Source organism: Drosophila teissieri, chromosome 2R (genome assembly GCF_016746235.2).
Source record: "Drosophila teissieri strain GT53w chromosome 2R, Prin_Dtei_1.1, whole genome shotgun sequence".
Lineage (NCBI taxonomy): Eukaryota > Metazoa > Arthropoda > Insecta > Diptera > Drosophilidae > Drosophila > Drosophila teissieri.
In genome coordinates this window covers 16,814,254-16,836,108 of record NC_053030.1, presented here as the reverse complement: position 1 = coordinate 16,836,108, position 21,855 = coordinate 16,814,254, and the positions used below count along the sequence as shown (strand labels likewise).

At 43.4% G+C, this 21,855-nt stretch overlaps 5 protein-coding genes across 9 annotated transcripts in view; 2 read left to right on the top strand and 3 right to left on the bottom strand.

The window, feature by feature from the left end:
* LOC122615233 (syndecan) overlaps positions 1 to 694 on the bottom strand; it is a 91,096-nt gene extending 90,402 nt beyond the window's left edge. For 3 of the 4 annotated variants that reach the window (XM_043790191.1, XM_043790195.1, XM_043790193.1), the window contains exon 1: positions 536 to 693. The gene's annotated coding sequence lies outside the window, so the exon portion shown is untranslated. Of the gene's footprint in view, positions 1 to 535 lie in introns of all 4 variants that reach the window. The other variant, XM_043790194.1, reaches the window with a different exon arrangement.
* Positions 695 to 1,341: 647 nt separating this feature from the next.
* Positions 1,342 to 6,562, top strand: LOC122612206 (zinc finger FYVE domain-containing protein 9). The gene is made up of 8 exons (XM_043785652.1): positions 1,342 to 1,517; positions 1,631 to 2,479; positions 2,688 to 4,164; positions 4,229 to 4,507; positions 4,572 to 5,595; positions 5,650 to 5,776; positions 5,842 to 6,006; positions 6,067 to 6,562. Exons 2-8 carry the CDS (start codon positions 1,652 to 1,654, stop codon positions 6,217 to 6,219), a joined length of 4,053 nt encoding a protein of 1,350 aa, XP_043641587.1. The 5' UTR covers positions 1,342 to 1,517; positions 1,631 to 1,651; the 3' UTR covers positions 6,220 to 6,562.
* A 99-nt stretch (positions 6,563 to 6,661) lies between these two features.
* On the bottom strand, positions 6,662 to 16,983 carry LOC122612470 (FK506-binding protein 2). The gene is made up of 5 exons (XM_043786123.1): positions 16,846 to 16,983; positions 14,869 to 15,064; positions 7,764 to 7,852; positions 7,509 to 7,696; positions 6,662 to 7,316 (listed from the first exon to the last, which is right to left on the bottom strand). Exons 2-5 carry the CDS (start codon positions 15,060 to 15,062, stop codon positions 7,137 to 7,139), a joined length of 651 nt encoding a protein of 216 aa, XP_043642058.1. The 5' UTR covers positions 15,063 to 15,064; positions 16,846 to 16,983; the 3' UTR covers positions 6,662 to 7,136.
* Positions 16,984 to 18,489: 1,506 nt separating this feature from the next.
* On the top strand, positions 18,490 to 18,672 carry LOC122614895. The gene has a single exon (XM_043789618.1). It carries the CDS (start codon positions 18,490 to 18,492, stop codon positions 18,670 to 18,672), a length of 183 nt encoding a protein of 60 aa, XP_043645553.1.
* Positions 18,673 to 18,894: 222 nt separating this feature from the next.
* LOC122613235 lies at positions 18,895 to 21,795 on the bottom strand. 2 transcript variants are annotated; one of them, XM_043787318.1, is made up of 2 exons: positions 21,492 to 21,795; positions 18,895 to 21,436 (listed from the first exon to the last, which is right to left on the bottom strand). In XM_043787318.1, the coding sequence occupies exon 2, from the start codon at positions 21,432 to 21,434 to the stop codon at positions 18,915 to 18,917; it is 2,520 nt and encodes an 839-aa protein (XP_043643253.1). In that variant the 5' UTR covers positions 21,435 to 21,436; positions 21,492 to 21,795; the 3' UTR covers positions 18,895 to 18,914. The 2 variants fall into 2 exon arrangements, with proteins under 2 accessions (XP_043643253.1, XP_043643252.1); XM_043787317.1 differs by having other exon boundaries at positions 21,496 to 21,795.
* Between the last annotated feature and the right edge of the window lie 60 nt (positions 21,796 to 21,855).

Genomic DNA, 21,855 nt, shown 5'->3' with positions numbered 1-21,855 from the left:
TTAAGCATTACACACTGTAAAATTAACAACAATTTATCGTATGCGCGCGCGGCTAAAATCAAAGAAAGGAAGTAGAAGAGCGGGGGTAATAAACAAAACGTTTACGCAGAGAGAAAAACACAAAAAAAAAAAGAGGAGACAACAGCGCAACTACTGTGTGTATTGGTGTGCATGTGTGTGGGTGTTATAATGCATTTCAAATTTAATTTTTGTAATTTTTTTTTTAGCAATGTAGAATTCACAAAATTTGTCGTACAATATACGGTGTTTTCTTTTTGTTTTTCTGTTTTTCCCTCTGAATCCAGAGATTTTTCAACGAAAAAAAACACGACCGCCCACCACTACAACTACACCATACGCATTCGTATTCGCTCTCCGTCTCCTCTCGCCCTCTCTTTCCCACTAACGCCGCTATGGCGGCTTCTTTATGTGTCTCTTTTCTCCTCTGCTTCGCCTGCCTCTTCTTTGCGTATCTTTCTGCCCGTTGTTTTGCTGCGTTTATTTTCGTTGCATTTATTTTTGCTATTTTGCGCACCTTTTCCTCTCCGTATTTACAAAATTTCACTCGCGATTCTTTTCGGGGGTGTACAAATTTCTTTACACTCGAGTGCCGACCAAACAACAGACACGAAATCGCGCTTAAATCCGGACGTACCCGTGCCTTCTTCGTTCCGTAAATTTTTTTCGAATGAATTGGTCAGTGTTACCAGATGAAGAACCGACTTAAAATTCCAAGCCAAGAATTTCCTAAAAAATCCCTTTACCTTTAGTTGGCTGGCTAAAATCATACATGGACACACTAAAACCCGTACCGGTTTGAAAATTTTTTATTTCTATTACCATTTTGTGATTATAAATTTATATTAATTTTGTTTATGTTTTGTTTGTCTTGCATGGATTAATGAAATATAAAATACATATTTTGCTTAAGCTTAGCTGCGGTCATACTAATTTGCGCTCTTTGATTTCTCTAACATGCACTGTTATTTTGAGGTTCTGTTAGTTCCAGTTGTGGAACCCATCATGTTTTCTTGAAAACATACATTTGCTGTTGATTTTTCCAAATGCCAATGATAATATGGATGCACTTAAATTCATAGGCATTATGTAATTAAAACATTCTTACAAATTAAAAAAGAGCGCCTACAACGCCCACCTCATTACATTTATTCTTTTAAAATTCAAAAAGCTGTTATATCTGTTAACATCTGTTTATGTTAAATTAGTACTAACATTAACAGTATTCAAGAGAGAGATATATTGAGAGAGCTGCATGAAATACTAAATGAGTAAGGTGCTAATTTACTCAATTCTTTAACGCTTTGCAACACTGTTTCCGTGGCTATTTTTAGGCAGTTTCTTGCAATGTTTTTCGTCTTGGGGTTTTTGTTAATAAATTAGCGAGAAAAAACAAAGTAAATAAGTTAATTGCAGGTGCTTAAAACTGCTCAATAAAGGCGAACACCTCCTTGTTTTCCTTATTGCCTTGTTATGACTATATTCGAGGTGTGAAAAAGGTATGAATCACAAGACCGTTTTTTTTCCCCACATCTTTTTGTGTTGTTTTTTCTCTTTTGCGTTTTTGTGAAAATGCAAGCAGATTAAGCTGGTTACTCCGATATTATTTTAGGTTTCTGCGGATTTGGTGGCCATGGACTTGGTGGACATTGATCAGGTTTTGGACAATCTGGAACTGCGCATAGCCGCCGATGAGCAGCTGAGTAGAAATGCAGCAGCAGCAGCTGCCGCTGCAAATCCTGGCCGTTTTCTGGGCGACGGAGCAAGTGCATCCAATAGTGGAGTGGCAGTGGCTCCAGGAGTATCGGGAGCTGTTGGAGTAACACCATCGTCCGTGGGAGCACCGGCGTCTGGAAAATCCTTTGTGGGCGTCTCCCAGGTGTTCAATAGCCTGGATGACTATAGGGAAAATGTGAAGTCCTTGCAGGTGGATGCCCAATTACCCAGCTACGACTGGCAAACGGAGGCGGAACACGAAGACGACATCCACAAGTTCAGCGAACAGGCGTCCAAAAATAACGGCCAAGCGATTGTATCGTCCTCCGAATCCTTGACCACCTCATCCTGTTCCACCTTCTCGTCGGGTCCGTCGCCCGTGAGCAACGGCAGTCACTCGGAGGAGCTAGCAACGCCCCCCGAAAACAAGAAACCAAGTGAGGTTCAGGTGGTGGCAAAGGAACCGGAACAACAGCCGGAACAGGTCAAGGATGAGGTTCAGAATGAAGATGAGGCGATTCCAGAGCCTACGAAATCCAAGCAAACTGTCGAGGAGTTAGCCGTGGGATTGTCATCTGTCTCCATTACTGCATCCGTCACAGAATCGCAATCTCTATTGCCGGAGGAGGTCACCGCATCTTCCGTTCTCGGCCAGGTCCTCGAGGAGCTCTCGGAGGAATCGTCCCCCAGTAGAGAACCCGAAACCGAAATGACCAACGGCATAGATGTTCCATTACCCATTGTAGTAAGTACTATAATCTTACGTTGTTTGTGTAAATGACTAATAACTGCAGCGCATTAGTTTTGAAATATTATCAGCTTCATAAATCCATTCAGCTTATAATTATCTTGATTTGTAGTATAATTTTGTAATATTATTTGCTGTATAAGTTTAAAACTTTTTTGTATGTTAAGATCTTCAAATACCTTTTTAATCGGTTACTTTTTTGCAGCAAGCAGCTGTGGCGGAAGTTCCGGCCGCAAAAGAGAAAGAGCAGCCAGTACAAAGGGAGGAAGAGGATGTGGAGCAGCCACAGGAGCAGCATCCCAGGCGGAGCCAACCGTTGACCTTCTGCTCCACCATGGACGAGATCTCCGACACAGAGCTGGACAGCATGCTGCAAGAGATGGACGCAGATGACAACCAGGAGAGGGAACAGCAGATGCCCGAGGATGAGAAATCCGCCTCCGCTTCGCCAGTGACCGAGGAGGAGTCGGTGCGGATACTATCCGATGAACAGGAGACAACCTCAAACGACCAGATGAATGTGGACAACTTCTCGCAGGCCTCCACGGTGGAGTTTGCTGATCTAAAGCAGCCAGAGTCCACACCAGTTACCGCTATGGGCGAAGATGTAGCCTCCAGTTTCAGCAGCACGGAATCGGACTCCCTCTCGGGCAGGAAACTAGACGGCGAAGAGGAGCTGGAGGCGGAGCTGGATCGAGAGCAAGAAGATGCCAGCCTAGCCACGGATGCCCTAGAAACACAGGAGCAGCGCCCCCAGCGACCACAAACCCTGAATTTGAATGGTTGTCAGCCTGAAAGTTCCACCCCATCTCAAGATGAAAACCCCGAAATTCAACAGGGAGATACGCAGCCTGCCGAGGTCAGCGAAGGAGCAGCAGGAGCAAATGTAATATCCGGCGAGGATGACGAGGATAGTCCTATCTACGAAGCTGTGGGCTACAGCGATCCGCACGCTAATCTGGGCAAGGTGCCACCCATTTGGGTGCCGGATAACATGGCCGGGCAGTGCATGCAATGTCAGCAAAAGTTCACTATGATCAAAAGGCGTCACCACTGTCGCGCCTGCGGAAAGGTCTTGTGCTCTGTTTGCTGTTCGCAGCGATTCCGGTTGGAATTCGCCACCGAACCCGAGTCGAGGGTCTGTGTGCAATGTTATATGATTCTCTCTGAGCGGCAGGCTAATGGATCGAATTCTGTGACCGCCCCTGGTTCCGCGTTGCCGCCCACTCCCATGCGTTCGCCAAACCCAAACAATCCAATGGAATATTGTTCAACAATACCGCCACACCGCCAGGTGGCCTCCTCTCCGGGAGCTCCGCCACCCAGCGTTATTGTGCCCGTGGGTGTGTTGAAGAAAACCGATGGCAGCTCCCCCAACTCCTCCAGTTCGGATGGCCAAAAGGGCGTAAGAAAGCGGAAGAGCGTTATGTTCAGTGATGGCATTGCGCCCGGCAGCGAACTGGCCAGTACCATGGAGCAGCAGTGGGGCGAGTCCAAGCAGGCGCGAAGGGGACTATCCAGAAGCGGCTCGGGAGCTGGCCAGAAGCCACCAACGCCTGCGACGGAAGAGCCCCCTCGCAGTATTGACACTAGCTCTACATTGGGCCTAGTGGCACAGCTATTCCGCGGTTCCATTCCTCCAAGTGCAGCGGCTGCCACATTGTCGGCTACCGAGTCAAGCGGTAAGGGAAACCTTCACCTACATCGAAATCGTTTATATATAATCCATATTTATGTATTCCCCAGCTGGTCGCTCCTCATCCCAGTCCCAGGCTCAGACCTCGCCGCGTCGGAAAGCGGAAGCGACGCGGAATCGCAAACTGCCGCCGAACGGAGACTCCCAAGGCTGCTATCTGCCCGCCGAGGAGAACGGCCTGCCCCCCATTTGTATAAGCAGCAAAGAGGGCGGTGATGTGGACTACAAAGTGGTGCGCAACGACGGATCCCTTCTTGATCGATTGCAAAACGAAACGCTCAAGTTCATTATAAAGAACAACTTCTTTGTGCTGGTCAAAATTGTTAACAGTCAGTATTTGGACCACTAAACTTATTGAAATTTCTCTAAAGTGAAACTTTCTGTAATCCCCAGTGAGCTGCTGTATGAATCGATGGGTGTTGAACTTCACGACATCCGGACTTCATCATATGGGCAGCGATGAGTTGATCATTCTGCTGGAGATAAAGCAACCCAAGCAAGAAGAATATGTGAAGGGGGATGTCGCCATTCCGAAAGATTTGTTTCAGCACCTGTACGAGATCTACGTGGAGGTGGAGCACGCCCGGTCCGGTACCCATGAGTTGGCTTTCACCAGTCCGCGAAACGCCAATTTTCTGGGTTCCCGGGAGCATGGTGGATTCATCTTCATCCGGCCAACGTACCAGTGCTTGCAGGGCGTTATTGTCCCAGACAATCCCTATCTGGTTGGCGTACTTATCCATAGACACGAGGTACCTTGGGCTAAGGTCCTACCTCTGCGGTTGATCCTTCGCTTGGGTGCCCAGTATCGGTACTATCCCTGTCCATTAATCTCGGTGCGCGGCAGGGAGTCGGTGTATGGAGAAATAGCTCAAACTATCATAAACTTTCTGGTGGATTTCCGCAACTACTCGTACTCTTTACCGGCCATCCGAGGATTATATATTCACATGGAGGACAGGCAGACGACGGTGATTATTCCAAAGTACCGCCAGCAGGAAGTAATTAAGGCAATCAATCATGCCAGTGATCATATACTGGCATTTGCTGGCAACTTCTCAAAAGTGGCCGATGGTCACTTGGTTTGCATGCAGAACATCAACGACGATCGATCCGAGATGTACTCCTACTCCACGCAGGCCATTAACATTCAGGGCCAACCCAGGAAAATCACTGGAGCCAGCTTCTTCGTCCTAAACGAAGCCCTCAAGAGCAGCAGTGGCTTGTCGGGAAAGTGCAGCATCGTGGAGGATGGTCTAATGGTGCAGATTATGCCAGCCAAAATGGAGGAAGTGCGTCAGGCGTTGCGCAACCAAAAAGACATCGACATCGTCTGCGGCCCCATTGACGCCACCGACGATCAGAGTGAGATTGTAAGCATTAAGTGGGTGGACAATAATCGTGACATCAATGTGGGGTAAGTTTCCGGACACCGCTTGTAAGAATAAGTTTTATTTTAGTTTGCTTACAGGGTTAAGTCGCCCATTGATGACCAGCCCATGGATGGCATCTCGAACATGCGTGTGCTGAAGTGGGCCAGCTTCAACTTTTCCAATACCAACTATTCCATCCGCCTAAGTGATATCTACATTATAAAGGTATTGATAAATCCTTAGCTCTTTGGTCGACATGACTTTACTAATTATCATAAATTCATTTGCAGTGCGAGGACTGGTATGCAACAAATGGTGGAAACTATGAGGACATAACTCGGATTGCGGAGCAACTGGCTCGCAGTGCGTCGATGGGTCTGCTGCCACTTCTTGATCTTTTAGCTGCTGCTGGCATTAATAAACTTGGCCTAAGAGTCACTCTCGACCAGGATAACGTATGTTTGAAAAGAAAACCGAAGGCATTAAAAATAACTAATGATATTCCCCATTTCTAGGTGGGCTATGAAGCCGGAGCCCGGGGCGCCAAACTACCGCCGCTGTACATGAACGCGCTGGATAACCATCTGATAGCCACGCTGCATGGCGAGTCCTCTGGCATTCAAGATCCAATTATTCTCGAGCTGATCTTCTACATACTGAACGCTTGACTTTAGTCCCTCGTAGTGCAATTCTCCTGCTGGATCTGAAGGCCAAACGGAAACTTTCTTAACTCTAAGCTCGACGCGATCAAAGCTTGCAACAACTACACGAACCCATGGGGCAAGTAGTGAGGATAGTGGCATTGTTGGATGGCTTAGTTAACTGTGTATATATTTAAGTAGCTCATCGATTGGTTTTTGTCTATACAGTTCTACCTTTCGCTAACCTTTCACTTCAACTGTTATATTATTCCTGATTTTTATTAGTTTTGAGTTTTCATTGAAAGTAAAAAGTATCTAAGAATCCTAAATATATAGATTTGTATGTGATGTTCTTTAATATGCTTTACACATTTACCACTCGAGTATATATGAATAACAACTATATTAAAACTGTTGATGAAATGGCTGTTTAAATTTGTGTGTGGAAATTAGAAAAACAACTGTGGCGTCTTGTTAAATTATTGATAGCAATTCTTTATTCAATTTAAAGTGTTTCAATTGACTTCGTCTTGAGCGTGTGTCTGATTTACAAATATACGATATGAATATTATCTTTACGATGGGTCTAAAAATCGTCACCACCCGCAGACGACACAAAGTATATAACAACCTATAAATGTATATAAAAATGATGTTCATTCTCTCGCAGATTGTACATAATTTAAACTACGTCTAGTACCGGGGGACAGACACACAAACTAATAATGCACTCCACTAATGTGTTGGTGTTTAGATGCTGATATGTATGCTATATACAAAATGACATCGGGAAGCATTAGTTGCACTCGATTTATTGCTCGGCTTGTGCCGCATCTGTTGTATATGTTTTAGTTTTGTGTATATATTTGGGTTTTTATATAACTTAAGCACTCGTGTCCCTTCGATGTTGGCGGCAAACCAAGATGATGCCCCATGATTGAGCACTACAGCTCGTCGTGTTTGGGTCCGGAGAACTCCTCGTGCGAGATGAAGCCGTTCTTGTCCTTATCCTCGTGCTGGAAGATCTCCTCCACCAGCTTGTCGTTCTCAGCTAGCATGTTCTTCAGCTCATCCGAATCCTGTCCCTCCACGGCGGTCATCTGCTTCTTCAGATACTCGCTGACCTGTGGCGCATAAACAATACCCAAAATTAGTTATTACTCATAGAAATAGTTTAAATATTGCTCTAATCTACAGAAAGTGTAGTGATATTAGGTCCCAGGGTTAGTAACTCATCCCACGTCCAACGGATATTTCAGTTCAGGTAGAGAGACATGTATATATAACAAAAGTGCGATCCATACATAGACGATTACCTCTTCGCGACTCAGCTGCTTGTCGGCGTTATCGTCGATCTCCTTGAACACGTTGGTGGTGGGCGGGGCGTTGCCGATGTTGATCAGCTCCACGTCGAAGAGGAGGGTGGCCTTGGGCGGGATCACGTTGCCGGCACCCTGGTCACCGTAGCCCAGCTGGGGAGGAATGGTCAGCTTGCGCTTCTCACCTGCATGTCAAAGCAAATTCCAATTTAGTTTACACCTTTCGCAGAGGACTTTTTGCCCAGCACTTACCCACGCACATGTTGAGCAGACCCTGATCCCAACCCTTAATCACCTGGCCGGCGCCCAATTGGAATGTGAAGGGCTGGTCGCGGTCGAAGCTGCAAAAAATGAGAAAAAAAAGTGGGAGATGCAAATTGTTAGACGCTTGTTGGCCGCAAAGTTTCAAGTGCTTACAGGTGTCGTGGACTGGTGGCAGCCTTAAATCGAAACAATTCATCATTTCTTTATGACTGCTCTTGTTTTCATATATATTTTTTTTGTTCGCAGTCTATAAAAATTATTTATTTGATGGCGCCGCTAAGCGAGTTTACTTTAATTTGCTAAGCGTAAAGGGGGGATAAAGGCAGTGGAGCTGCTCAGGTATGCATGAGAATGTCGCGCCTTGAGCTTGATGTATGATGTGGCACAGTTGCAGCCCATTTCCATTTCGCGATGATTATGATATATAGAAATGGATCTCAGGGTTGCTAAAGAGGTTGGGGCACAGCGCAAATAGAGCCATAAACACGCTGTAAAATGGCGTTTATAGGCCAACATGCTTATGGGCTTTAATTCAGTTTTGGATGGCGCCCTTTCCATTGGCTGAACCACATTGATATATGTACATATGCATATAAAACTCAAGGTGTGTAGTTTATGATGATTAAGGGGTATATAAGTTCAAGTACATCTTATTTTCATAAAATAAATTATTTTTTTTAATAATTAAGCAGGTCAAAATGTTTATATTCCTAAGGTCTGCAGATGCATTAATTATCTAAGGCTGCAAATTGCCAGTTCTCCTACAAAAACCTATTGTTATGTAAATTTTAAAAGATTTTTTTTTAAATTTGCAAACATTTAGAGGCAGCAGAAATGTTGTTCAACTTTGTGAACCCTCCAGAGATCCGAACTTGGCAATTGAAATGTGTCGCTTGGGCCTGCTGACTGCAGGAAAAGTTTGCTTGCTTTTTTCTTTCCAAAAACTCTCCTGTTGTTCATCATTATATTATTATTGCTGTTTGTTAAGAAAGTTGCTTGGCGGCTGTGGGGTTTTCAAGAGGCGCGGGCAAAATGGAAATTGTTGCCTTAACTTGTTGGGGATCCCCGTTTAAATGGAACCGAGACAGATTATTGCACTTGAGGCTGGGAGGGAGAAAACGGAAACAAATGATTAACCAGGAGGAGTCACCCACATGGGTGGGTGGGAAAAGTTCTAGGGCTTGTCTGTTAAATATTTTATGTGCATCTCCTGGGCATTTTGCAAAACATTTTTACATGCTCCGGCTGTTGTTTCAAATTCCAGTTCAAGTCACAACGATGATGGGGCAAGTGGCAAGTAGCAAGTGGCAAGCGGATTGTGGATTGCCGCTGAATAATCCACCCAACCGGGCCCAAAAACAGAAAAAACAAGGCCAGAAAAACGAACATTCACATTCAGAGCGGTTAAGTGTTACTCTGGAGCGTAACCAAAGTGTCGTCGTCGCTGCTTTTTTTCTTTTTGTCGCCGGCTTTCGCTCAAGTGCAAATCTCCAGATGAAATAAAAAAGCGTAAAAAATTTGTACAACACCACGCCCACCCACACACTTGAGATTCCGCATGTCCTATGTGTGTTTCGGTTGGTTTTCCAGGGATTACGCGGCATCTAAGACACCTTGGTGGCTTGTCTTTATTTCGCTGTCGCCGTCTGTGGCTGTGAATTTTTATTGCATTATTTTCCATGAATATCTAGCACAATATGTGAAACATTTTATGGAGTCTCCGCTCCTTTTGAGTATCCTTGGAGTTCTTACTCCAGAATCCTCGCTAATTTATGCGATTTCCGTGGCTTACTAGAGACCCTCATGTTTATTTTTGGTACAATATTGAACGCTTATGGGTTATTTATTTTGTAAGTGCACAAGTACCTAAGAAAAAACCTGCATATAAATCAGCTTTAACTGATTCGAATTAAAAACTGATTATTACCTTTAGTAAATGATAATTAATAAATGATAATGAGCTCTAATGATATTTCCCATAAAATATCACCATTAACCCCTTTAAACCGCCATACAACCCACAACTTTAATTGGGAAACCGTTTAAAAAACGGAGCTGCCGAGTCGTAAATAAATTAATGAAATCGTTTAAACGTGTTGATTGTTTCAGTCAGCACAGTTGAGCACCCGCCCCTCTCCACGCCGGACTTCCGTGTCCTTCGTCCTGTTTGTCCCCCCGAGGCAATCAAATATTTATGAATTACCGGGCAAGACAAACAAAAGGTCAGCTGAGATCGGACTTGAATTCACTCGCAGGTGGGCAAACAAGTTGCAGTTGCAATTGCAATTGCAGTTGCAGTTGTTGTGCAATTGGCAAATATCAAACGGAAATTCATGGGTATTTTGCAAGCGATTCGCAGGTTTTACCAGCTCATCTCCGATGGGGCTTAGATTGTGGTCTAAAGAGGGGAAAGGATGGGGGTCTACTAGCAGGGGGGAGCCCATACACACATGTGTGGGGTTCTTCGTTTTGCATTTTGGCTTTATGGCCAGCGCATTATCATAAAGTCAAGCAAAAAATGTAAACTCATTCATCCACTTGCTAAATATTTAATAAGTTTCGATTTCATTCTTCCACTGCTGCTGCCGTGCCTTTTTTAACCGAATCCCAATTCGAATCCGTGTTGGTATCTGTATCTGTAGTATCTGTATCTGCGAATTGCGAGCCAAGTCCCAACGCATCGCATAATTTAAAATGCAGCTGAATGGGCGCCCAAACATCCGTTTGCCGTTCTACGTGATTCCGCACCACGGGTGGCTTTCGGTGGGTGTGGGATTTTTGGGTGGTGGCATATGGCCACCCGAAATCATACCACGTCACTCCGCCGACTTCAGACACATTCAATCCAATCAAATTGAATCCTTTTGGGTGGATCCCTTGATGACCTCGTTTTATGTGTCCGGCCAAGAAAAGTTATAAAATCAAATATGCAACCGCAATTCCGTTACCTTCCGCTTACGGATACCTCCCCATTGGGGCGACAAGTTGCGATTAACGTGCACCAGAGAACAAGGACTCCGGCAGGACCTCTGGCCCCAGTATTTCTCTCGGCGGGACTGGTCAACGTGCGAACAATTCACACAAAAAGTCTAAAGTTTGAACAAGTTTGCACCCCAGCACTGGGAGAAAAAGCGCGGAGTTTATGGTCTTACAAAAATATAATAAGTCCTGGATTCAAATTAATTCAGGAACTATGAAAAACTAGCAAAGAAAACGAATTTCTTTTACAACAAATTTGCCATACTTATAATATGTTTCAAGTAGAAACAGTTTTTTCCAGTGTCGGGACAAGTACCTCTAAGGACACCCAAATTTATGCCCCAGCTGGCGGCATCACGTACCACTCAACCCCGAAAAAAGGCTGCTGTAAATTGTGGAAAATAAGAATTGCAACCGTTGAAGCTCATTAATTATTTAAACTATCTACAAATGTGTCTGACGCGCGAGCCGAGTAAAATATACATTCGAGGCAAGAGTTGCCATAAAAGTCAGACGGCTGTTGCAGTTGCAGAAACAGCCGCACTTGATTGCATCCACATGGTAATGAGCTTTAGATTTACTGGAGTCTGAGTCCGCAACTCTGCAACACTTGCAACAATCGCACTCTCCTTCAAGTGTTTTGCCACCAATGGTGTCAAGGTTTCTGTGGCCACTCGAGCAGAGCTTAAGGTCTTCTCCAACTCCAACTCAGACTACAATTCCCATTCCCACTTCCATTTTCCCCACCATGGCCAGCACCACCTCATTCAAGGTTGTCCAGAGTGTAAGCTAAAACTTTCACTTTGATGCATTTCTGGTTGCTGCTGCTATTTTTATTTTTTACGCACTCTGCTTTTGGACATTAAATTGCACTTGCTGCAGCAGAGTTGACACAAAGGGGGGAAAATTGGGATGTGGATGGGTAAGAAGAGGCCAACAAAAATGGGGACTTTGCACTTGGAACATACAAATCATGGCAGCCAGCAAAAGCGACAACATCGCAAGTTATGGCCCGATGCTTCAGGTAACTGACTTGTGCTCCTCTTTATTTCCTCCTCGTGGCTACTCCAACGTTACGTTGTCAAAAATTTGTGAAACATGTTTTTGAGGATGCCAACAAAAGAGCCACTCCTCTTTTCATATTCAAACTACTGCTTGCACTGAAAGAAAATCTCGACAAATATATGCCAAGCATGCTTTGCAAACCCATTTGACAGAAAAGGTATTAATAAATCAATTAAAACATTTCCATTGTAAAATCGGACATTGCCTTTTGTGGCTCTATCATTGGGCTGGCTCAACTTTCACCCATACGAAATATTGCCCATTAACATGTTCATCAAAAGTGTCGCATGGAGGTGTGAATTGACCCCAAACACCATATGTTTATGGGTACTTTCGAATGCCCTGACTTTATTAGAAAACACCAAATTTGATTATGAAGCAGAAAAATTCCTACATTTCTTTCAACAGTTGTTCCCTTTTGTTTCAGCGAAACTTCCAGCGAAAACATCACCAAGTTTGTTGCTGCAACTCAAGTAACAAATTAATTTCCCCGGAAAAGTGACACAGCACATGAAAATCTTCGGGTGGGGAGGGGGTTGGGGCATACATATATCATAAAAGGTGAAAGGGAGTAGTGTAGTCATGTTACGCGTCAGGCTGATTAGAATATAGCGACGAGAGGCTGCATAATTTATGTGGCCAAAAGAAGGTCTGCGGGTCAAAAGTAGAGCTCAACTTGTTGCCAGGAAAACAGGAGGCGCCGCGAAAGTCTAATGAAGATGTGGAGTGTAGTGAGGTGGAGTGTGGGCCAAAGTCATTGACAAACTGTGGTTGCACGTGACTCGGGACTGGCTACGACAGGTAGACATGACGGACTCCTCCACCATGTGGCTCCATTTCCCAGGCACAATGGAGTTAATAGGCGGCAGGCATGTGACAGGACTCCAGCTCTGGTCCTGCTCATTATTGAATTAGTTATAAAATGGAATGGAGGAAGGGGCAGATGAGATATTTGCAATTGTCCGAAATGTAGAGTTTCTTTTATGGCCACCCAAGTAAGTTGTAATCCATTTCAATATCAATTAAGCACGTATACACGGGTATATACGTTTTCTGTTTCCTTATGCTTGTGTGCTTAGGACAGTTTCCATTTTGATTGGCATTTCAATAAGAAAATTCCATCGACAAACCCGTCAAATGCAGAAAAAATCTCCCCCTACTTATCTCTCTGCAGGAACATCTTCGTTTTAAAATCCATTTTTCCAGGTGCTCTGCAGGCAAAAGCTTAATTATAGCCGAGTGTAGCCGGCTTTCAGCCAGCTAATTTCCGCTGCAAGGAGACTGTTTGGCCTAAAACCCAAAAGTGGCAGCAGGAGCTGTTCGCAGCTTGAGGCACTTGCCTGGCTGGAAAAGGATTTTTAGCACAGAAGAAGGCAAAGAATGAGGAGGACGCCTGTCGGCATCCTTGACTGCACTTGACTGGCACAAAGTGCCTTGTTTGTTAGCCAAGTTCGAGGGCATTTAAGCCGCAGCGCAACAGGTGGCAAGCCAGAGAGAAAACATGGAGGGCAAAAGGGGACGCACTCTGATTGAGTTAGTTAGTTGGCCAGCTACTCCCACTTTCCCACTCCCACTCCCACTCCTGCCTCACAGAGACTTTGCCACGCCAAATTTAACAGCAATTGCGAAACTTTTAAGCCCAGAAAGCGACGAGTGACGTGGGGCTTGCAACTTCCACATAATTTGCAACCAAAATTTGTCTACCAAAACTCAAGGTAAGACCGGCCGGCCTTAGTCCAGTGAAAGGACACAAAATGTCCAATGAGATGGATGGGAAAATGAAATGTTTTCCATTTTAGCATATGACAAAACGGGTTAAGCGGGTGCAATGCTAAAATCTGGGGTCAGTCAGACGTTTATGAAATCGTTTCCCCTACGAGAAACACAATTTTCTGCTCGTAAAATTAAATCAAAATTTGATAACTGCGAGAGAGTTGTGGAGTAATGTCCTCATTCAACGTATATATAATTTATTTATATGCAATCAACGGACAATATATCAGTTTAGTTAATCTAGTTTAGGTCGCTTATCGACAACGTTTTTGCCCCAGCTGATATTTATAAAACACTGATAATGAGTTTTACCGCTTGCCAAACGGTTGCACGCATCAAAAAGATTTTTGTTTTTTTTTGCGGCATTAAAGCTTTTTGGGGTGCTTATTTGCCACACATGTGAATTAATTTGGTTTTCCTTTGAATTTAATTGGTTTTTCTTAGGATCCCCGGGCTGGCTTTAATTTACAAGATTTATTACAAGAAAACCAAAGGTTGAAAATGAGAAAGCGTTTTTGAGTTAAGAAAAATAGTCGGGTAATAAGTAGCTCTAGTGTGTCTAGTGTGTTTAAAGGCCTTATCATTTCCTTTTCAAGTTATTACTATGGTAATCTTATGGTTTGAAAACGACTTGCTAATAGGTAATATTTTTAAATGAGTTTCAAGAACCTTATTCCTCCGGAACCTCCGGAAAACGGTTTCTTTGCTTTATGAAGCCAAAAATTGAGGGCCACGTCACAATAAACGCCCATAACCCACAGAAAAATGAAACAAAAAGCGGGGAAATGAGTTTGAGATGGGTTGCAGGAAGAAGGGAAGGGGGGCATTCAGGCGTGGAAAATGCACCAGCAGCAGAAGCAAAAAACAACAACAAAAACAACAGCAGCAGCAGCGACAATGCAACAATGAGATCGCTTATCAGTTGGCGTCTAATTTACGGCAATGAGCCGCCGTGACGACAGACTGACTATGCAGCACCAGCAGCTTTAATCCCATACGGAAAACACATGTATCTGCGAGTATGTTAATCTGCATCTCCAATGGAGGCGAGTGTGTGTGGTTGTGCGTGTGTGCAGATTACGGACAACAGCGGCTTTAAAAATATTTCATTCTGAACTCTGACATTCTGCCGAAATTTTTGAGGCAATGTTAAATAATCACTGCTTTTTGAACGCCAGATTACACTTTATGGATGGAATTTAGTTTTGTTCATTTTTTTGATTGATAAGAAAGAGGGTGCTATTTTAATTTTTGTACACTTAAAAGAACCACTCACCTTGAGTCGAACTTCTTGCCATCGGCCTGCAGAGTTCCAGTGTAGTGCATGGTGAGGGAATCGCCACTCTTGGACTTCTGTTCGCACACCTCCGGCGTGCTGATCACGTCCACCTTCAGATCCTCAGCCTGGACCAGGCTGTTGCTGATGGCCACCAGCAGAAGGCACGAGAAAACGAGAATGGATTTCGACATGGCTGCAAGATAAATGGGCAAACTTGATTACCAAACACATCGGAGACTTTCAAAAAAACAGAAACATGTTTATTCACTCGACTACACGGAATGTAATAAGCCTAATAAAAAATACAGATTTAGGGAAATCTATAGTAATATCCTTGGAGTGCACTAAGTTCGAACTACAGACTATAAAATCCACTAACTCGAAACTGAATCAAATCACCAATGCCTTCCGTGGATTGATGTTCATCACTTTTATACACCCAAATCCATCTTCACTATCATCTGCTCTCCATCATCTTCGTTTTAATCGTCGTATTTGGGTTGCACAAGCGTTAAATGATGAATTTAAACCAATTACCCGGAAAGGTGTAACAGTTGTTTGCTCAACAGTGTAAAGTTGAAATTGAAATCGTATGGATGGAGAGGGGTATTCGCAGCGATTGCGAATGGGATGAGCGCGGACAGCAAAAATTAGTCATTATGCAAATGTGCAATTCATTTTCGAGTGGGGAGCCGCATTCGACCAACCAGCTTGGACCATCTCAACCAGCTGGAGGGGATTATGCAAGCCAAAAACCCAAAGCCAACCGAAATTATTGCGCGTACGCGGTGGCGTATGCGTAATGTCCATCGTGGTCATTTCCAATAAGGTGTTGGTGGGTGTTTCTGTTTAAATGAAAGTTTTGCCAGCGCCCAGGTAACCCAAATAAAAAAAAGACACAAAAAATAAAATTCAAATAGCCGCACAAAAAAATAAAACTAATAAGGCAAACAAAAAATAAAATATGGTGGGACTTTATATAGTTGAAAAACTTTCACTAATGGAAAGGCAATGGTCAAGCCTCAATTACGTGAAATCGGCATTAACATCTCTTGATCTTCCTCAGCAACTGCTCTCTTTTGCTTCTGCTTCTTTTTCTTCATACAGTGAAATCTCAGAGACATGAACACACATTTGTTGTACTTTCTTGCTTAAGCTGGAAAATGATTAATTACTCTAATGAGTTCATATGCATCATATACATACAATGTGTCATAAACCCACTGGTTTAGGAACTAAGAATTTGGACTTCAACTAATGTAAAGATAAGACGAGAATGACTATATAATGTGGCTGATAATCCTAATCACACATTGAAATATGTTTCCAAATTATACTTATATATTTCTTTTGAGAAACCATCCTATAATATCTTAAGCAGCTTCACTGTACAGAGCGTCCACTTTTTGGCCTTAAAACCTGTTGGGCGATTCAGCTTCTTCGTTTCCACACGTATCTTTTTGTTTCAGCTTTTTTGTGTGTGTCTTTTATGAAAGGTTCAGTGAACTGGCGGTACGAAGTTTACCGTAAGCGATCCAATTTACAGACCGGCGCTAAATATTTTGGAAAATCTTGTCCTAAGCGACACGTCAGGAGTTTTCCTCGTTTCCGAATTGAAAATGCTAATTGCTGACCTGAGCCGATCGTGGGGCAACAAAAACTAAGGCTAGCAACCACCCGGCGATATTTTGTATATTTATTTTTATGGACTTGGAAGCGATAAGCTCTCTTTCTGCTCCTCCGTCGTTCGGTTTTTCTTGGGGCGTATGTATGTATATATTATATATTTGTGTATACATATGTATGTATCGGATGGCGTGGACTGAATATGAATGGAAGAGACACGACAGCAATGGCAAAGTACACGCTTTCTTTCGATTTCTCGATGTTCATTTCTTAATGAGCGAGCGCACAACTCCAAGATGTTTACGCTAAGCCAAGCACACGATTTTCGATCTGATATCTGTAATATACCTTTGGTCTTCCACAAAACGGATATCACTCGATTTCGGCGAAGGGGCGGCGGGGGCGGATGCGACGGGCAAATAGCAGAAAACACGCGAGCAAACGGCGGAGAAGTGCAAACACGTCCGTTTCGATCGAAGTGCGGCCGAGAAATGCTGGAAGCGAAGCCGCCGACGTTGTTTTACTACCCGCTACTCTTACACTCAGAAACATTTTTGTGCCACTTCGCAAGTGAAACAACAAAACTTATTAGAACAGTCATTAAACAAATATTAAATAAATTCTTTCATTATTAGTTTTCATTAATTTTTCTTTTTAATTTCAGTTTTTTTCCATCCCATGCTCTATCAGTAATATTTTTTTTTGGTGCACCCGTATACAAAAAGAGTGGAAATCTTGAGAGAGGGAGAGAGACCCGGCAAGTGATAGCAAGAGGGGGGCTCCACCTTCACCTCCATCCCCACGAGAAAGAGTACGAGAGAGAGAGTAAAAGATCGTGTCTTTGTGGAGCTGTGAGAGCGGGATCCACGGTGCGGGGGGTAAAATGAAAGAGAGTGTAACAGAGAGCACTTGTCCACGTAATCAAGTCGTAAATTTGTTCAGGGGCGGATCAGGCGGATTTAGGTTAAGACAGAATTACATTCAGATACCATTCCTATTTTTAAAACAAGTTTGTTTTTTTAAAATGAAGAATGTTTTCTTAAGTAAACTTTAATTTTTGATTAACAACAACTTACGGGAATAATGCAACACCGAAATATATTCCAAAAAGTTATTCATTATTATCCAGCTAACAATTGTTTTGAAAAATGTAACGAAAACGGAAAATATATGGAACACGAAGAGCACACAACCTACTCGAGCAGTATTTCAAGTTGAACTAAAGGGAGTTTGTGGCCAAAGGATTTGCTGTACTCTACATGTTGCTGACGATGTTGTGGCCTCAAAGTTGTCGAAACATTACGCCTCGCCTACTTTTTCCAGTGCGCAGGCGCTAATTTTATATTTATTTGTGGGTGGAGCCTGATTAAAAGAGTTAATTTAATGATTGGCGAATTAAAATGGCAATTTGTTTTCATATTTTATTTTAATTGATTGTTCATTTCTAAGCTGTGCTTGATATATATGTACACTGATAGAAAGCAGACTTCCTAAAAAGTTTTGTATCTTAAATGTGTCACATATTTACGATTTACCAATACGATACGATGCGAACGAACAATATTATGTATGTTGTGATTGTAATCAATTTCCATGTTCTAAATATAAGATTTTTGGTTTCGTGGGTCTTTGATGGATTAACCAAAAAATTCGACTTGTGCTTTAGCATTGTATCTGTGAGTATGCCAATGTTTCGCCAATAGCATTCAATAGTTCGCTGCATTTTGTTCAAGATAATCTTCCCCAAATGAAAGCTTTGGGCGTTCAACTCACCGAGCTTAGCTTAAACTATACTACGCATATATTCTATCTATGGCCACTCCTATGAAATTGTCACCCTTGGCTCGTTTACGCCCCACTGAGCGCCGATGGTCGGTAGATAGATCGAATCAATTAAATGCAAACAGCCCAAATTAATTGAAAATCAGTCGAAATCTGCGGCACTCTCTAAACGGTCGTGTAGTGTGGTCGAAAAAATAAGGGCTAAAAATAATGCTGCACGGTGATCAAGATAAAGACAATATGGCCAAACGATCTATGGGATACGCCCTCAAACGCAGGAACGATCGTTTTGTGGTCGAGCCCATCGTGGGAATCGTGAATCCAGCCTACGAACCCGATCTTGGTGGAGATATATCCCCAAACAGTGACATCAATCGAAAATGGCAAGTATAGCGTGTAGCACAGTTTTGGGGATGGGCAACTGTGAAGTCTACGTGTATGTGTTACTTACTTCGACTGCAAAACTCAATATTCGAAGTTTATTTTTAGAACTGTTTAATTCAACAAAAGAATTTTTTATTTAATTTTGTTTGGGAAATATATATTTATTACAAAATATTCATAATACCTATTACTTAATTAATATATTTCATAATCTACTATTTATTTATGTTAACCTTTAACTTAAACTTAAGCTAGAAACCCATGACGTGCTTCACCTTCTGCCTCTTAGGGGGCGGAGGAGTAGCATAGTCCTCAATGATAGTATTCTGTCCAGGCAGCAAGATTGAAAACTCGTGCCTAAAATCAGCAGGCGACTCCTTTTTGGGACTTAGAAGGGGCTGTGCCATGTCCTTATCTGAGTTGGGGGCTGGAATCATAGAGTAGTTCGCTGTGGTGGCGCCATAGAGCTTTGGAAGACTTGTTCCGGGAACCATGTCGGGATTTCCCTCTGTCACCTCGTCCTCTGTTGGCTGCCCTGTTTGACTGGGCAATTGGTCCAACCAGTTGGCCATGCGTTGTTCCGGTTTCAGCTCCTTCTCCTTAAATCGGTCTTCAAACATTTCTTTTGTCACGTCTCGTGTGGTATCGTACTCTTCCATATCCCACACGTCCAGCAAACGGATCGACATCATGTCCTTGTAGTGGGACAGCTGGTAAGCGGATTTCTGCCAGGAACCGCGACTGATGCTCTTCTGCTTTTTATCGTTCCTGTTACTCGGAGCTTTCTTTTTCGGTTGCCGTTTTGGTTTCTGCTTGCTTTTCTTCTTAGGTGTTTTCTTATCATTTTTCTTGGATTTCGAAGTATCTTTCTCTTCCTTTTCGGAACCCAGGCTTTCATCTTCTGAAACATCCGTATCCTCTATTCCATAGTCAATTTCGATCTCTTCTACGATTAGAGGTTTTTCATCAGGTTTTGATCTCTTGGTAGCATCTCGAAAAATCTCTCTTATTTCTGGTATCGACCGTACTTCTGTGCAGCGAAGGCTCTCGCGTTGAACACGTTCATTAACAGCATTGGCAAGGTAGCGAATGGCTTCCGTGGTGTGAAGTCCGGTTCTGATGTCCTGGACGTGCTCGTCTTCATCCCTTAGCGTTAATCTTTGGCAGTAAACATCTCCTAAGCTGTTTGTGGTTAGTAGCTGGGCAAAAGCTTGATCACTTGCCTCTTCCAAGCGAAGAAATCGCATTCCTGTCGTGCAGCTCGTTACTCGCTCTGCCAGATCAGCATATACATCCACAAATCCTCCCAAGCGAGCATCTACTAAAGCTTCTTCTAGGGTTAGCGGCGCAAAGGGAATTGCAGGCGAAAACATTTCATCAACACATTTTGCCTTAGCGCCTTGCAGCTCACAGATACGCAGATCACTGGGTAAGTGTCCAGCCAAAGCAATATATTCACTGTTCTGATGGACGCATGTGTCAATTAAACTGGGAGGAAAGGTCATCTGATGCGTCCACGTGACTACAGCTCGATCGGTCAGCTTTTTACCCAAACATCTTATGTCTAAACAGTGCAGATTGTGGTTACTAGCCACATACAGAAGATTGGGATTTTCACTCTTGGCCAAACTGGAGAACCTCTCGCAAGCTTTAGAGTGAACGCTGCTGGCAAAGCACGGATTCAGTGACTGATTGCATCGCACATCTACGGTAAGCAAAACAGGCTGTGTGAGGTAGTGAAAGGTGCTTCCATCTGCTGGCATTAATTGTGCCCAGGTACTAGTGGTTTGCTTTAGTCCTTTTAGCAAGCAAACATCAAGCTTGGCTATATCCTGTTGTGTCGCAATATCCACGAAGCGTAAGGAGCGATCTTGGCTAGCTAAAGCCAAGTTATTGGCATTGGCCAATGATTGTGCGGCGCTTGTAAATGGAGCTTCCTGACTGCTAAACATGCATTGGCGAATGAGTTCGTAATCTTCCGGATCCTGCTCCTCTTTGCGTTTAAGTTGGTATAGGGAAACCTCGTTCAGAAACCGCGCCAGGAACATATGATTGCGATTCAAATTGTCCAGTGGCAGAAGTTCAAAGACTTCGCTGGAGGCTTCCTCTAGCTGAGCCGAATGCAGTGGCTGCCAAAACTCCGCCTCACCATAATCTCTGGAAAAGTGCAGGTCTCTAAGGTTGATTCCACTGACATGCATGGCCAGTTGGCCGCCTCCTTCAAACGGCAACGTGTTTAGGTTTCCGCCTGTGTAGTAGTAATCGTAGCTATCCCTAAAGAAGGAATTCTCCTGCCGGGCTATATGCTCAGCCATCTCAAACAGACTTGCACTGTGGATACCTTGCTCCAGCTTTTTTTCACGCTGTCTCATATTTTTAAAGCGCCTATCAAATACTGCCTTTTGCAATTGCATATTTCGTGTCCAATCGTCGTAGGCGCCTGGCCTTTGGATGCATGCTTCCTCCCGAGGCGTCTGTCCATCCTTGGCTAGAAAAAGGGGGAGCGGCACCGTCACTGAGCAGTTTGGCAAGTCCTGCTTCCGATTCTCGTCCTGATCGTACAAGATTTGGCCCAGCATTCCAGTGTTCAGGCCCGGTTTGGAGAAATGTGGTGCATTCTCCAAAATGCTGCGCAGATGATCTGGCTCATTGTTATCCTCTGCTTCTTGATCGGGCGGAAAATCGTCTTCGACATCGGATTCATTATCACTAATTTTGACCTGGGCACTGAGTTTGGACAAATTGAGAGCTTTCTGATAGCGTCGCGGCATTTCTGCAATTGGTATGTCAGTAAGTAAGCGGGTTTTGGAAAATAGTTTTCATTGTACTTGCTAGCTGCTTGATGTGTTCTGATGCCTGTGAGCCTGGCTTACGGGTCTCTTCATTCAGTAATCCAGCTTTACGCGAAAGAACTTAATTAACCAATTGAATTTCCATCAAACAGACTCCAAACGCATGTGGTCTCTGCTTCTTTCTGGCCGCTGAAAACAGCTGATAAGTGATGGACACTTGTGTCTAACCATTGGAGTTATAAGAAAAAATATCGGCTGAAAGCTTCATTGTATGCTTGCTGTATTTAATGTTAAAAAGATATTCGCCAGTTATGATTAAATAAATAAAAAAATATATGTTTATTGATAACTCCAAAATATGTGTAAAGATTTTTAAAAGCAACCGATGTTTTAGAAATCG